We start from the raw sequence: 13465 nt of genomic DNA, 5'->3' as shown, positions 1-13465 counted from the left end.
TGCCCAGGCTGCTGAATACATACAAGTACTTTACAGCATCCACCCCCTTAACCCAAATGAAGGTTGAAACTCAGACAATCTTTGACACTAGACAATGTCTTGCTCCACTTCCCCCCTCCTTCCGCTCTGTGATTGTTTTTGCAGTAAGATGTACGAGTCAAAAATGCAATTGCATTCCCACAATGCTCGTAACAATATCATAAAACCCCTTAAACAGTTACAACAGGGCTCTCTACATGTACTCACAAACAGACAATACAAGTACAGGGTACATGCACATATCCCAATAAATGCAGCACAAGCAAACACAGTGCAATTACATTTTCTTTCTGCAACTTACTATCCATATGTGTATTCATATAACCTAAATTTCATGTTTTGTACATCCAGGACTGTCCAATATAACTGAAATTTCTTGCTCGGGTACTGTAACCAGTAGGCAAGTTGCAAAAATATTTCTTCAAATTTTTTAATTGTTTGGTTTTTCTGATCCTCCCTAAAAGCCAAAGGTACCAATGGCTGATTGAAAAATTCACATGACACAAGCAAAAATGGGCTGGATTACCACAGGCAAGGCTGATGGAACCTTAACCAGCTGAGTTGCAAAAACGTTGTCTTAAAATTGAACCGTACATAGACTGAATACTTATCACTCATCAATGCTGTGAGTTTCACACTTCTCATTTAATTTCATTTCTCAGTTTTATTTTTTTCCTTTTAATTGTTTAGATGCCTTCACAAATAGAAACTAAAGCTGCAAAAGATGTTCAAAACAGCATTGGTTGGTTTTGGTGTTCTGGCAGAGTAATGGATTTAACCAGGTTCACAAACATATAAAACAAGACTGAATCTCCTCTGTAACATATTCAAAGGTGTGTTCTTTCAGATGAGGTTACAAATATAGCCCCAAATATTCCCAGGAGTGAGGATAAAAGATCCAATGGCACTTCCGAAAATAAGCAGATTTGTTATCCCTGCCATTCTGGACAATATTTATCCTGTAACCAACATCAATAAAAACAAATCACCTTATTGTTATCATATTTTTTTCTTGTGTGAATCCTGCTAGCTGCACATTGGTTGCTTTCTTTCCCACACCACACACTTTATTAGCTGTTGGTTAAATGTCATGTTACTGACTGGATGAAACAATTAATTTGACACTTTGATTGAACTGGAGATGTTTGGCCATTAACAAAAGGCTTTGGGGTGTCTTGAGGTTTGAATGAAGCGATAATGAAGGCTTTTTGCTTTATTAATTCCCCCAACAAACAAAAGATTTGTTTTGTCGCATCCAAATAAACCAATTTATTTTATCCAATCAACGACCAAAAACATCACCTATTCCTCCAGGGATCCTGCCTGACCCGCTGAGTTACTCCAGCATTTTATGTCTATCTTAGGTGCCAACCAGGATCTGCAGTTACTTTGTATACAATTTATTTTAAGGTATGCTCCACAGGATACTGGATCTCTCCGAATAGTATGCAAAGCCACCCTAGAATAAACACCAATTCTATCAGACTTCGTATGTGCATTTCCAGCAAACCTTTTAAGCACGTTTAAATATTTGTCATGTTATGAATCTCCAAAATACCCAGAAGGAAGAACAACTATTGGAGAAACAGGGCAGCAGATGCAAAGAACCAAGTGCTGGACATCATTTGTCCTTTCCCTCCACAGATGCTGCCTGATCTGCTGAGTTCCTCTAGTAGTTTGCTTTTTTTTTCAACTTACAAAACAAATTGCTGGACTTAGTAAAATATTTCACCGTGCTATATTGATATAAATTGCTTTTGAACGTGATCACCATTGTTATGCAAGAAATAAAATTTTGCACACAGCAAGTTTCTAGAAACAATGATCGTAGTGGCCAGTTAACCTAATGAGTCTGAAGAAGGATCCCAACCTAAAAGGTCACCAACATGTTCTCCAGAGATGCTGCCTGACCCGCTGAGTTACTCCAGCACTGTGTGCCTTTTTTTGTAAAATGGTATCTGCAGTTACTTGTTATCCACAGTCAATCTATATTCCAGCCACAATGCCAGCCAAAATCTCTGCACTCCTCCAATTCTGATCTTTGCATATTCTTAATATTCTTTGTTCAACCAATGGTGATTATGCCATTAGATATTATAAACTGTAAAATTCCCTCCCTAACTCTTCCATCTCCTTAAGATACTTCTTAGAAACAATTGCTTTGACCAGGTTTGTAAAACATCTTGCTTTATGTGGCTTTGCTTGAGAGAATATGGTCTTAAAGAACTTTGTGACATTTTATGATGTTAACAGCAACTCATAAACGTAACCTGAAGTTGTCACTACTGGTGATGATGGAAAGATATTTAATCTGGACAAGAGAACAACCAGACCTTCAAAAAATAAATCCTCGGGATCATTAAAATCAACCTAAATCACTGAAGTGTCATGTCTGAAGGATAGCTCTTACAGAGAAGCACAAAGCTGAATTATGTTTAAAGCTCGGGTTTGCTCACAAACAACAGTGTTTACCTACCGACTACCTTCACTACGAATAACACCCTTCACAAACATTTACTGACCCAGCGATGTTACAATGGAGAAGGATGAAGATGGTTCCATTCATTTTTAACTTAAATAGTATAAAGACAGTAAATCAAGAAGTGGAAAGAGGTACTCAAGGCACCAAAATGTCACACGAAGAGGGGGCGACTTTTGGGAGTGTTTCAACACGAGTCAGAAAAGGAATTCTGTACCTCAGAGTCCACTGATGAATGGAAGGGCAGAGGTAGCATTCAGGAATGGAATGAAGGGTGGGATTATAGGACTGGAGGAGGTGGTAGAGCACTAACATTATTGGATGAGATATATCATTTAATTTTTAATTTTTTAATTTTACTTTAAATTTTTTTTTTTTGAGTTGGAAGTCGACTTGTGTTAGCAAATATAGGGATGAATGGTACTTGGTACACATTGAATTTGAATTGAATTGAATACCTTTATTGTCATTCAGACCTTACGGTCTGAACGAAATTTCGTGCCTGCAGTCATACATACAATCATACAATAATAAACAACAATAAACACAAATTAACACCACCACAGTGTATCCTTCAAGCACCTCCTCACTGTGGTGGAGGCAAAAATCTTAGGGTTACTGTCTCTTCCCTCCTCTTCTCCCTCTGAGGTATCAGAAGTCAAGATGAAATAAGTGTTTGGAGGATGTAGGTCAGTGGCAGAATTGTCAAACCAGAATGAAAGGGATGTTAAACAATTGGGCTGAGGAAACGATGAACCTACATTAAATTATTGGAGAGAGGAGACACGAGGGGGGGGGGAAGCTGAAGAGGGGTCTCGACCCGAAACGTCACCCGTTCCTTCTCTCCACAGATGCTGCCTGTTCCGCTGAGTTACCCAGCATTTTGTGTCTACATTAAATTACTGGAAGCAGATGATCTTCACTGTGAAGAACCTAAAGGCTCTGTCCCACGATGCGAGTTTACCCAAGAGCTCTCCCGAGTTTAAAAAAAAATTTGTGATAAGTTAGTACGTAGAATGTACGTAGCGGGTACGTCGGAGCTCGTGGATGTCTCATAATGCTAATGGCAGGTTCTCGGGAACCGTGGAAACTCGTGAAGTTTTTTCAACAGTGTGGAAAATTTCCAAGAGTAAAAAAATACTCATGATGAAGTTCCAAGAGTTTGATTTTTTTTTTAAACTCGGGAGAGCTCTTGGATAAACTCGCATCGTGGGACAGGACCTTTAGGAGATGGATATATATCCTAAGTGGTAGAATAGGATGACAAGGTTACACTAGAATCTTATTCAATGTAGGATAAAATCCAGTAATTAGATATTAAATTAGTAATATATATATACACAAGTATTTTAGTTCAAATATCACAAGCAGAGTTTTAGCCTCCCCAATGCCTAAAGTCTAGACATTTCTTTGGTCCCAAGAGCAGATGCTGTACAGGCAGTTAGTTAAGAGAGTGGAAGGGTCAGAGAAATTGGGAAAGCAGTGCTGGAAGTCAAACATATATATATATATATATATATATATAGTTCAAGTTCAAGTGAGTTTATTGTCATGTGTCCCTGATAGGACAATGAAATTCTTGCTTTGCTTCTATATATATGGGAAATATATGTGGGAAACTGGTCAAAAATAATCAAACCAGTGGAATAGGTGAAACGACCATGGTATGATCTTGTTGACAATTTGTCACCACACTGCATGTCAACGTAATGGCTAACATGTAAATTATTAGAAGGTGAACGGACTCAAAGTATCAGGGTCTGCTGACTTAGGATGAATAAACTAAACATAAATTACAAAGTCAGAGATATCCATCCCAAGCTTAAGCTTTAAAAGAATGAATTTAGAGCAAAAACAGGCAGAGAAAGAATTAGCAAATTGCTAAAGGTGTTTAAATAAAGAAAATCACAAAAAGTTTGCATATATTAATATTTAATGAGAAATGTTGATAACCACCAACAGGACAGCTGTAAGGAGATTCGTAAGTGAGTGAAATAAGCAATAAGAACATGTTTTATTCGAAGACAGATTAGGATCTGTTATACACTGCTTAAATCCAACTGTAACTTAGAAAAGGAAATTGGATAAATACTTGAAGAGATACACTTGGTGAGATGCACGGTAAGAGCAGAAGACAGGAATTGGCTGGATTGATCTTTTAGATCCAACGCAGACAATAATAGGGCAAATGGTTGCTAGCTTTGCTGTGATGAAAAGTTCATTAGTTTTAGATGCTGGAAAATATTAAACTTGAATAGAATGTGGGACAATGAATTTTGGTTTCAGGAAATAGCAGGATACAGGGGAAAGAATAGAGGAAGCAATGGATTTGATCAGAACAAGAAAGAGTAAAGAGATAAAAGGGGAGAAAAGAAATCAGACAATTCCCACTCAGTAATATGGAAGTACCCAACAACGGTTAATAGTTTATATAAGGAATTCAAAGAGATGGTGCAATTTCAAAACAGGAAATCATTGCAATAACACATTGAGATTTTAAATGGCTAAATATCAGCGTCGAGCTTCCAATCTCTGAATAACACGGGCAGATGTTTTGAAACAATCTCATTTCTAAATGCACTAGTCTTAAGCCCAGAAAGTATACATTTTATTCAAGGCAACGAGGAACTTCAGCAGATGATAAATTTGTTCATGTCCTAGCACATTTCTCATTCCAAGACTAATATTTAAACCATTTCCCCGTACTGCATTCCAATTAGGAAGAAAACACTCTAATTATTATTCCATCAAAAGTTGACAGAATTTTAGATACAAATCTGACAAATCAGCAGTTCACAGAGATTAAAAATGAAACACTAAACTTTTTTAAAATGCACAGCCCATTTGGAATTCAAAGAATACATCCATTTCTCCTTCACCAATCTGTTTACAGATAGATAAATGAGCCTTCGCTTTGCTAAAGAATTCAGCAGCATACCAATATGTAGTTTGTGCACTACCCATTTTGGCCTCCTTTGCATTCCTCCATTGACAGCATCGCTGGCTGCTATGGCATTAATGTATTACTCACCCAAAGCCGTTCAAGTCCTGCTACTACTCTCTTGATTTTCTGAGATAGGTCTTAGGCATTTGTAACATCTCTCATGTACAAAGTCTTGTGCTCAGAATTTAATTATAAACTATGGAAAGCATTTCTGCATCATACTATTGCGTTCAAAATGCTTTGCACAAAACACATTTTGATATTACTAACTTCATGAAAGAAAAGGGTAATCATACACCACGGATAAGTGTAACAGTCACAACATCACCACCATCTCCATATTGTACATCATGCTAACTTGGACACACTACCATTCCTTCATGGTCACTGGATCAGATTCCTGTGGTCTTAAGCACTATGACTGCAGGAGCTCATCACCAGAAGGACCAGAAGCTTCTCAGAACTACCGCTGTCTACGCCCAAGAACAAATAAAATATTTTTATTCATAAACCTGATGAATATGCTTTTTCTTTAGAATTCCACGAACCTGCAGACATAGTGGACAAGGACTTTCATTTATTTAACAGGGTTTATTTATATCCCTCGATACTCCAAAGAGGTGTGGGTCAGATCCTGCAATGTACGAGGTGACAACTGATGAAGGAAAATTACATGGAAAATATTGACATACAAATTCATAAATCTTGGCACAAAAAGCTTGATTAAAAAAAAATGATGAGAGCAACAAAGATTATGGAGAGAAGTTGCTTCCCAAACTGGACTTTTAACCTACAAAATATTTTTTCAAAGATCATCTGCTGTTGTATTCCACAACTGTGTGCCCTAGGACCCCGAAAGACAGTGGAAGTAATAGATGGATGACAAGTGGGGTATTGAGAGCCCCTTGCACACAAATCATGAACTCCAATTATTCTGCCCTCTGTTGGAAAGAGAACACCACAATGCCTGCAAAGAAAATCAATACTTGGAAATAGTCAAACCATCAACAGGAGATGAAAAGAGAACTAATATCAAGTACAAAGGAGAAAAAAAAACGCAAGCTCAATAAGATCGCATAAACTCAAATCACGAGGAATCAATTCATTTTACCATGATATTAGATGAAGGAATAGAACAAGGCACCAGCAAAGTTTTTCTTCGAAGGTGTTACGGGATCTTTCTTCACCATAGCGTCCACTGACTCACCACTTTCAGGGAACCATGCCCCTGTACTCCCAGATCTCTGTGTTCTGCAACACTCCAGGGCTCTACCATTGACTGTACAATCCAGCCCTGGTATTACATACCAAAGTGCAACATGTCTCACTTGTCAGAGTTAAATTCCATTTGCCACTCCTTGGCCCACTGCCCCAACTGGTCTACCTCTTGTTGCACACTTAGATGTCCAGCACACTTTCACTTCCCCATCACTTTTGGGGGCAGCTGCAAATTTACTAACAATATTAACTACATGGTCATCCAAATGATTAATGCATTTAACAAATAGCAGTGGGCCCTGCAGCATTCCACTGATCACAGGTCTCCAATCAGGAAAATAACCCTCCAACTCCCTCCACCAAACCAATTTTAATCCACTTAGCTAGCTCACCTTGGATTCCAGGCAAATCTAACCTTCCCGACAAACCTGCTGTGTGGGACCTTGTCAGAGGCCTTGCTAAAGTCAATATACACAACATCCACTGCCCTGCCCCCATCAATCCTCGATGATCTCTTTAAAAAAAACTCAGTTAGATTTGCGAGACACAATTTCCCACCCACAAATCCACGCTGACTATCCCTAATCAGTCTGTACCTATCCCCATGCTGGTAGAGGACATCTTCTGCTTTGAAGGGTAAAGATCGACACAAAGTGGGTTGCACAACTGTGAAGTTTCCTTGATTTGTATGCTGTGCAATTCAAGTACTAGTCCAAGGGGGCATTACTTCTGACAATACAACTCTCCAGCACTGTCAGCCTAAATTACATTGTTAAATCTCGTAGTCCAGAATGAAATCACAAACTGCTGACTCGCGCGCAGAAAGGTGACACTTTAAACTGCCTTGAAGCTTCCAAGATTGGAATTAAAATCCATCACAATTGCTTACCACGGAGCTCCCCGAATTAAATGTTGTGTGGTGATAGAATGCTATATACGAATGATTGAACGGCACAATATTGGGTGTGGGGGGCTAGTAAGAAATTCAGGTCATACCCTGGGGATTTAAGCACAAATCCAAGTTTGACATTGATGAAGGAGGTACCGTCAATTGATGAAATATTAAGCTATGGCTCAGTCAGACCATTAAGTTAGTGCCACACGAAGAAACCAATTGCCTGACCAACGTTCCTCCTTTACTCACATAAAAGAGAAACTGAATCACTGTTCACTCATTGCTGTTTACCACAAATTACAATATCATGTAACATGTTCTGTCAGACATTTTACATGAGAATTGTGTAACAACAATCTCTTTTGTATGCAATGTCTCCTTGAAGCTTGACAAGAGTCTTAACTTTCAGCAAACAATCTGGCTTCCTCAAACTTTATTTTAGCTCACTTTCAATTTCCCTCTTCTAAGTTCCTTAAGGGTGATGATCAGTGTTGTAATATCCGAGCCGTCAGGTTTTCTGTCCAAGGTCAAACTTAGGTCAGCGTGCATATTAACAATAGTTCAGAAATCAGAGTAAAAACTAGTCCAATTACTTCCCAAAGTCTACACGTGTTATTTTCAAAGTGAACTTGTCACTAGTTAGTGGTTGGAACAACAAAATACATTCAATCGTTTTTTCATCAATTAACAGTACCTCCTCCATCAGTATGAAGGGTTCCACCTGAAACGTTGCCTGTCCATTCCCTCCACAGATGCTGCCTGACCTGTTGATTTCTTCCTATACTTTATGTTTTGCTCAATATTCCTGCATCTGCAGTTCCTTCTGTCTTCAATTACTTCCTTCCACTATCAGCACTTTACTGCAACCAAGTTAGATTAACGGCTCATTTGTGAAAGTGACTATTAATTGAGTAAATTTCACACTTTTCCCCGAAGTGAATGAAATGGAGTATTAATTTCAATGTCATTTGTAGGCAAGAGATTCCTGCTCTAGTTTTCCCCAACAGATTAATAAGCCTTGCTAATTCCCTGCCTTCCCAATTATGCTCACGGTAACATTCACATCCACAGACCAATTTTTACTTTTCCAGAGAACCCAGGTTGAGTTTTCCTGAACAATTTTTCTAAAATATAATTTAGGAAGATTTACAAGACGGATCAAGAATCTGGAAAGTCCTGTTACAACTGAACGTATCATTCACAAAGTCTCCAGCAGGGTGTGGCTTTGTTATCAAAAGTGTATAGCGAAATTGTTCTTCGTCTTGTTTATGAATAAGATTTACATTACCAATGAGGCGTTACTCAATGACTCAATGGCAAACATATTCATGCGGAACACAGTTCGTACAAACGTCATAAATTCGTAGGTGATGTTCATCCACCAGAATAAAACTCACATGTAAAAAGTAAACATTAGGCACACACTATAGCGCACTAAGGCAAATTAAAGGCAGAGAAATCGGGTAGATCACACCAAATACAAGTAAGAGTTGGAGAGGTCCGCTTCCTAATCAATACCTCATGGTGATCAGTCATTGCGGTTCTGTAAGTTCCTACCTAGTCCCTGGACCTGGAATATCCAATGGTGAAGTTTCATTCTTATTGTGGCAATTTACTATCCTAACTGTAGCTTGCATCCCACCCCATGTAGACATGAACCTTGCACTGCATGTACTATACCCAGCTACTAGCAGCCTTGAACTGAAGTAGCCCGAGGTCCTAATCATCTTTGCCAGTGACTTAACCCATGCCCACCTCAATAGCAAAATACTATTAACACATATCCTGTCCCACCAATGACCCAAAAGTCTCAACCACTGCTACACAACCAAGGAGCCTCCCAATCAATTCCCTGAAGGCATTTTGGAAATTCTGACCATCAGGCTGTGCCCCTACTCTCTGCTTACAAGCAGAAACTGAAGCACAAGGATCCAGTACAGAAAATTGTACAGTGCTGGCCAGAGGAAACAGAGGAGCTCCTCCATGACTCCATATTGAGACTAGTTTAGTTTAGAGATACAGTGCAGAAATAGGCCTTTCGGCCCATCATGTCGACCAACGATCTCCTTACATTAGCACTATCCTACACACTGGGGACAATTTACAGTTGTACCAAGCTAATTAACCTACAAACCTGTACATCGTTGGAGTGTGGGAGGAAACCGGAGGACCCATAGAAAATTCATGCAGGTCAGAGAGAATGCACAGACTCCAGATAGACAGCAGCCATAGTGAGGATCGAACCCGGGTCTCTGACGCTGCAAGGCAGCAACACTACCACTGTGCCGCATGGACAGACATCAGGTCGTCCTTCTTGACAGTGAATCCATTGAAAGCGACTGGGCCCTTCCCATTGGGCAGAAGAAACAAAAAGTTGAAAGAACATACCGCCAGATCCAAGAGCATATTCTTCCCGTTGTTATCAGACTCTCAAATTGACCTCTCCTATGCCAAGGATAAATACCCGATCTTCCAATCTCCCTCATTGTGGCCCTTGCACTTTATTTTAATTTCTTGGTAACTGAAACACTAAATTCCACACTGTTTATTTTCTCTTTTGCACCACCCGATGTACTCACATATGGTACGATTTGCATGAATAGCATTCAAAACAAAGTTTTTTTACTGTATCTTGGTGTACGTGACAATAATAAACCAATACCATACATCTTTCCCTTGAAAACTGTTTTAAAGCAAGCACTACTACTGCTAAGAGAAATCATAACATATTATACAATATGAAAACCAAAGAGCAATAGAAGATAGAGACAAAAGGGACTGCAGATGCTGGTTTACAAAAAAAGGCAGTGCTGGAGTAACTCAGCAGGTCAGACAGCGTCTCTGGAGGACATGAATTGGCAACGTTTTGGGCCAGAACCTTTCTTTTTCTTTAACAAGCGATTGCAGGTGTAGGTATTCCCGCCTTCATGAGAAGCTGTATGACAGTAACGTGAAAAAGAAAATCCCCTTTGACGACATATGGAATCCCAGGGTATTTCAGTGGATTACAATGTTTTGAGTGTTTTGTGTCTCTTATCAATTTTTGCCCTCTCTTGCTGCAAGGTTTTGTCTGAAGAAGGGTCTCGACTCGAGACGTCACCTATCCACGTTCTCCAGAGATGCTGCCTGACCCGCTGAGTTATTCCAGCACTCTGTGTCTTTCCTATGTTTTGATCAGACTTCTATAGCTAGTCTAATCTTGATATTATTTTTCTAGATCTTCACTGGAAATTAGGTGGGGGAAAGGTGAACACAGTCATGCTCTTATGCTCAACCCATCCAAATTCAACCGATTAGTTCAGAGTACCACCATTCTACAATAAAAACATAAAATGCATTTGGAAGTAAACATCTTAAAATGTGTAGATTTCTTTACAACTAACGTATTTACACAATTGTGCAATAAGGAGAAAACAAGGAACTTTACAGTTATTTTATTTCCCAATGTTAGAAAATTATTGTTCCAATAGCAAATCAATTTCCTTTTGCAACTAATCCCAAACAATTAAAATTGAATTTGTAAGATTTCTCTAAACAACTTGCATTTGCCCCGTTCTTTTTATTTGTAATAATTTAAATATTTAGTTAAAAAAACGGAACAATACCAATCTCATCTATGTGCATCTTCAGAGTGTAAAAGTAAAGGTTAGGTGTATTACTTTGACGACGCTTGCAAGACCCTGGGCCCAAGCGTTGCCAAATCCTCGGCTCTCGGTTTTAGGTTCGCCCAAGAAGGGCGAGCTGCCGCCTTTACCCTTCTACTCGAGTCAAAGGCTTTCGGGTGCATATCAGGCCTCAAGTTGCAATTTTTTTTTAAACAAGGTAAGAAACGTTTCCACACATGTAAACAGTAAATAAATGAAACGCACCATATTAAAAAATAGCGTTAAATCCTCCTGAATGCGAAGTGCAAATCCTTTAAAAATATATTTTTAAAATTGTGTTTTTAAGCTAATACTTACTTTTTGCTTCTGTTGGGCCAGTGTTGGCCAGAATGAAGAGAGTCACCGAGGTCAATATCAAAGTCTTTATTCCCATTCTGGGTCTGAAATCTTCCTATTTCAAAATTAACTCCCACACACAAACAACCCTTGTATGGAACAGAATAAAAACCAAAACAAAACGCAGGGTTGAAGGACAACCTGCAATAAAAGTTGAGTTTTTTTGGATTTTTTTCGAGGTTACTTAGGGGTGGAAAGAGGAGAAGGAGGAAAAATATAATTTGTTTTTAAATCTCGCAAATAAAAAGTACAACTGTCCCCAACACAGATAAAAATCTTGAGTTTTCTTTCCACAAGACAGTTAGACTGGATCAAATCCTTCACTTTGTCCATGAGAGAGAAGGAAAATAAGATTAATCGGCCCTTATTCTCCAGTCTTTTTTGGGAGTTTGTTACAGATTTTACAGCTTTTTCTCCTCTTAATTTATTTGCAGGATTATTTCTTCCACCACAGCTGAAGAAGCTTTCTCCAATCTTTTGTTCCCCCTTCAAAGACAAGATCTTCTCTGGAAATCACATTTGAGTTGCAAAGGTTGTGGCTTCACTGCCCTGTTCAAGAAACCCCTCATTTCCTTTGCTTTTATTTCATCCTCAAACTCCACTGTTTTTAGTTGTAATTTCCTTTTCACCGGATGATATCATTGCAACAAGATGCAATTGTTTGGGATGGGTTTTTTTGTTTAAACCCTGTCACATTTACCAGGTCCTGAGAAGAGGAAGGGGGGAAAAATCCAATCTGTTGAGAAAATCAATCAGCCACAAAATCCTTTCCAAGATGATCCAAACTTGATTTTCCTTTGGCTTCCTGCGTTCTTTTTGTTGTTGTTAATATTGCAGGCTCCCCGCAAGAAGAAAATCAGCACGTCCCCATTTCACGAAAGGAAAAAAATAAATCAAAATATTTAATAAATTATCAGAACACCAGGCGCAAAATTGATCAACAATGCCATAAAATCCTTGAAGGTTTTTTTTCTTCCCTTTGGCTTCAACACATTCCAAAGTGATTGTTTTCTCCCAATATTTTGTTTTTCTCAACAACGTCTCTGTTTTTTGTTTTTTCTTTCTTTCGTGTGCTTCTTTAGCAAAAATGAATTGCAATTTATTTTTTCTCTGGTAGGTAGAGCAACACCAAAAAAAAAGACGGACGACCAAGCGGTATCGAAAAGCCTCGAACCAACAGACCAAACGCAAACTTCTTCTGGCTGTGCCGAGTAAACAAGCATCGCCAGCCCATGGAGAGAGAGAGAGCGAGAGGGGGTGGAAAGAGAAGAGAGACGGGACAACTGCAAAACCTGAACCAAGATTACACCGCTTCGCGGACTGGACTCTGTGATTATTTTTTTAAAACATGGACTAACTTTGCACTGAAGAGATAATTAAATATCTCTACTTGGCTGCAAGCAAAGAACAGGATTTTTGGGGACTGCACAATGATAAATAACATAAACGCTGCTCTAATCCCATTGCAATAATCTGGAGTTATTGCTATTTAAAGGATGCTTGATGTAGTAAGGTGTGAATATTTCATGAGGGTGTTTACATTTTTCTTTATCCATTTTAACAGACATGTTAGCCAGTGTTTTGTCACACGCTATTCCACTACGCAAATGGTAAGGGGATGGGTAATGGTAAGGGTAATGGACGGTCAGGCAGGGGTACAGACATACCACACATAACTTTGTTTTAAATGAGAGATCATACATTGCCATGTTTTCATCTCATAGTGTTAAGGACACATGCAAATTTAACAAAAGATGGCAATTTAAAAATTGTGCACGTCACTGCCACTTTGTGATCTTCATGCTACTACAAATAAGTATTTCATTGTTCTGTTGACAGTACATATGCCAATTAAACCTGACATCTACTTCAAACCTACAAACAGTTAT

The 13465-nt window shown here is 38.8% G+C and overlaps 1 protein-coding gene across 2 annotated transcripts in view; it reads right to left on the bottom strand.

Annotated features, from left to right (window-relative positions):
- The window catches only part of insr (insulin receptor), a 207398-nt gene extending 194583 nt beyond the window's left edge, over window positions 1-12815 (bottom strand). For both annotated transcript variants that reach the window (XM_033046981.1, XM_033046980.1), the window contains exon 1: window positions 11538-12815. In XM_033046981.1, coding sequence (XP_032902872.1) covers window positions 11538-11613 — 76 coding nt within the window. In that variant the 5' untranslated portion in view covers window positions 11614-12815. The remainder of the gene's footprint in view (window positions 1-11537) is intronic.
- Window positions 12816-13465: the final 650 nt, after the last annotated feature.

Source organism: Amblyraja radiata, chromosome 29, assembly GCF_010909765.2.
Source record: "Amblyraja radiata isolate CabotCenter1 chromosome 29, sAmbRad1.1.pri, whole genome shotgun sequence".
Lineage (NCBI taxonomy): Eukaryota > Metazoa > Chordata > Chondrichthyes > Rajiformes > Rajidae > Amblyraja > Amblyraja radiata.
The sequence above is the reverse complement of the archived record's forward strand: the minus strand, read 5'-3'. Positions and strand labels throughout refer to the sequence as shown.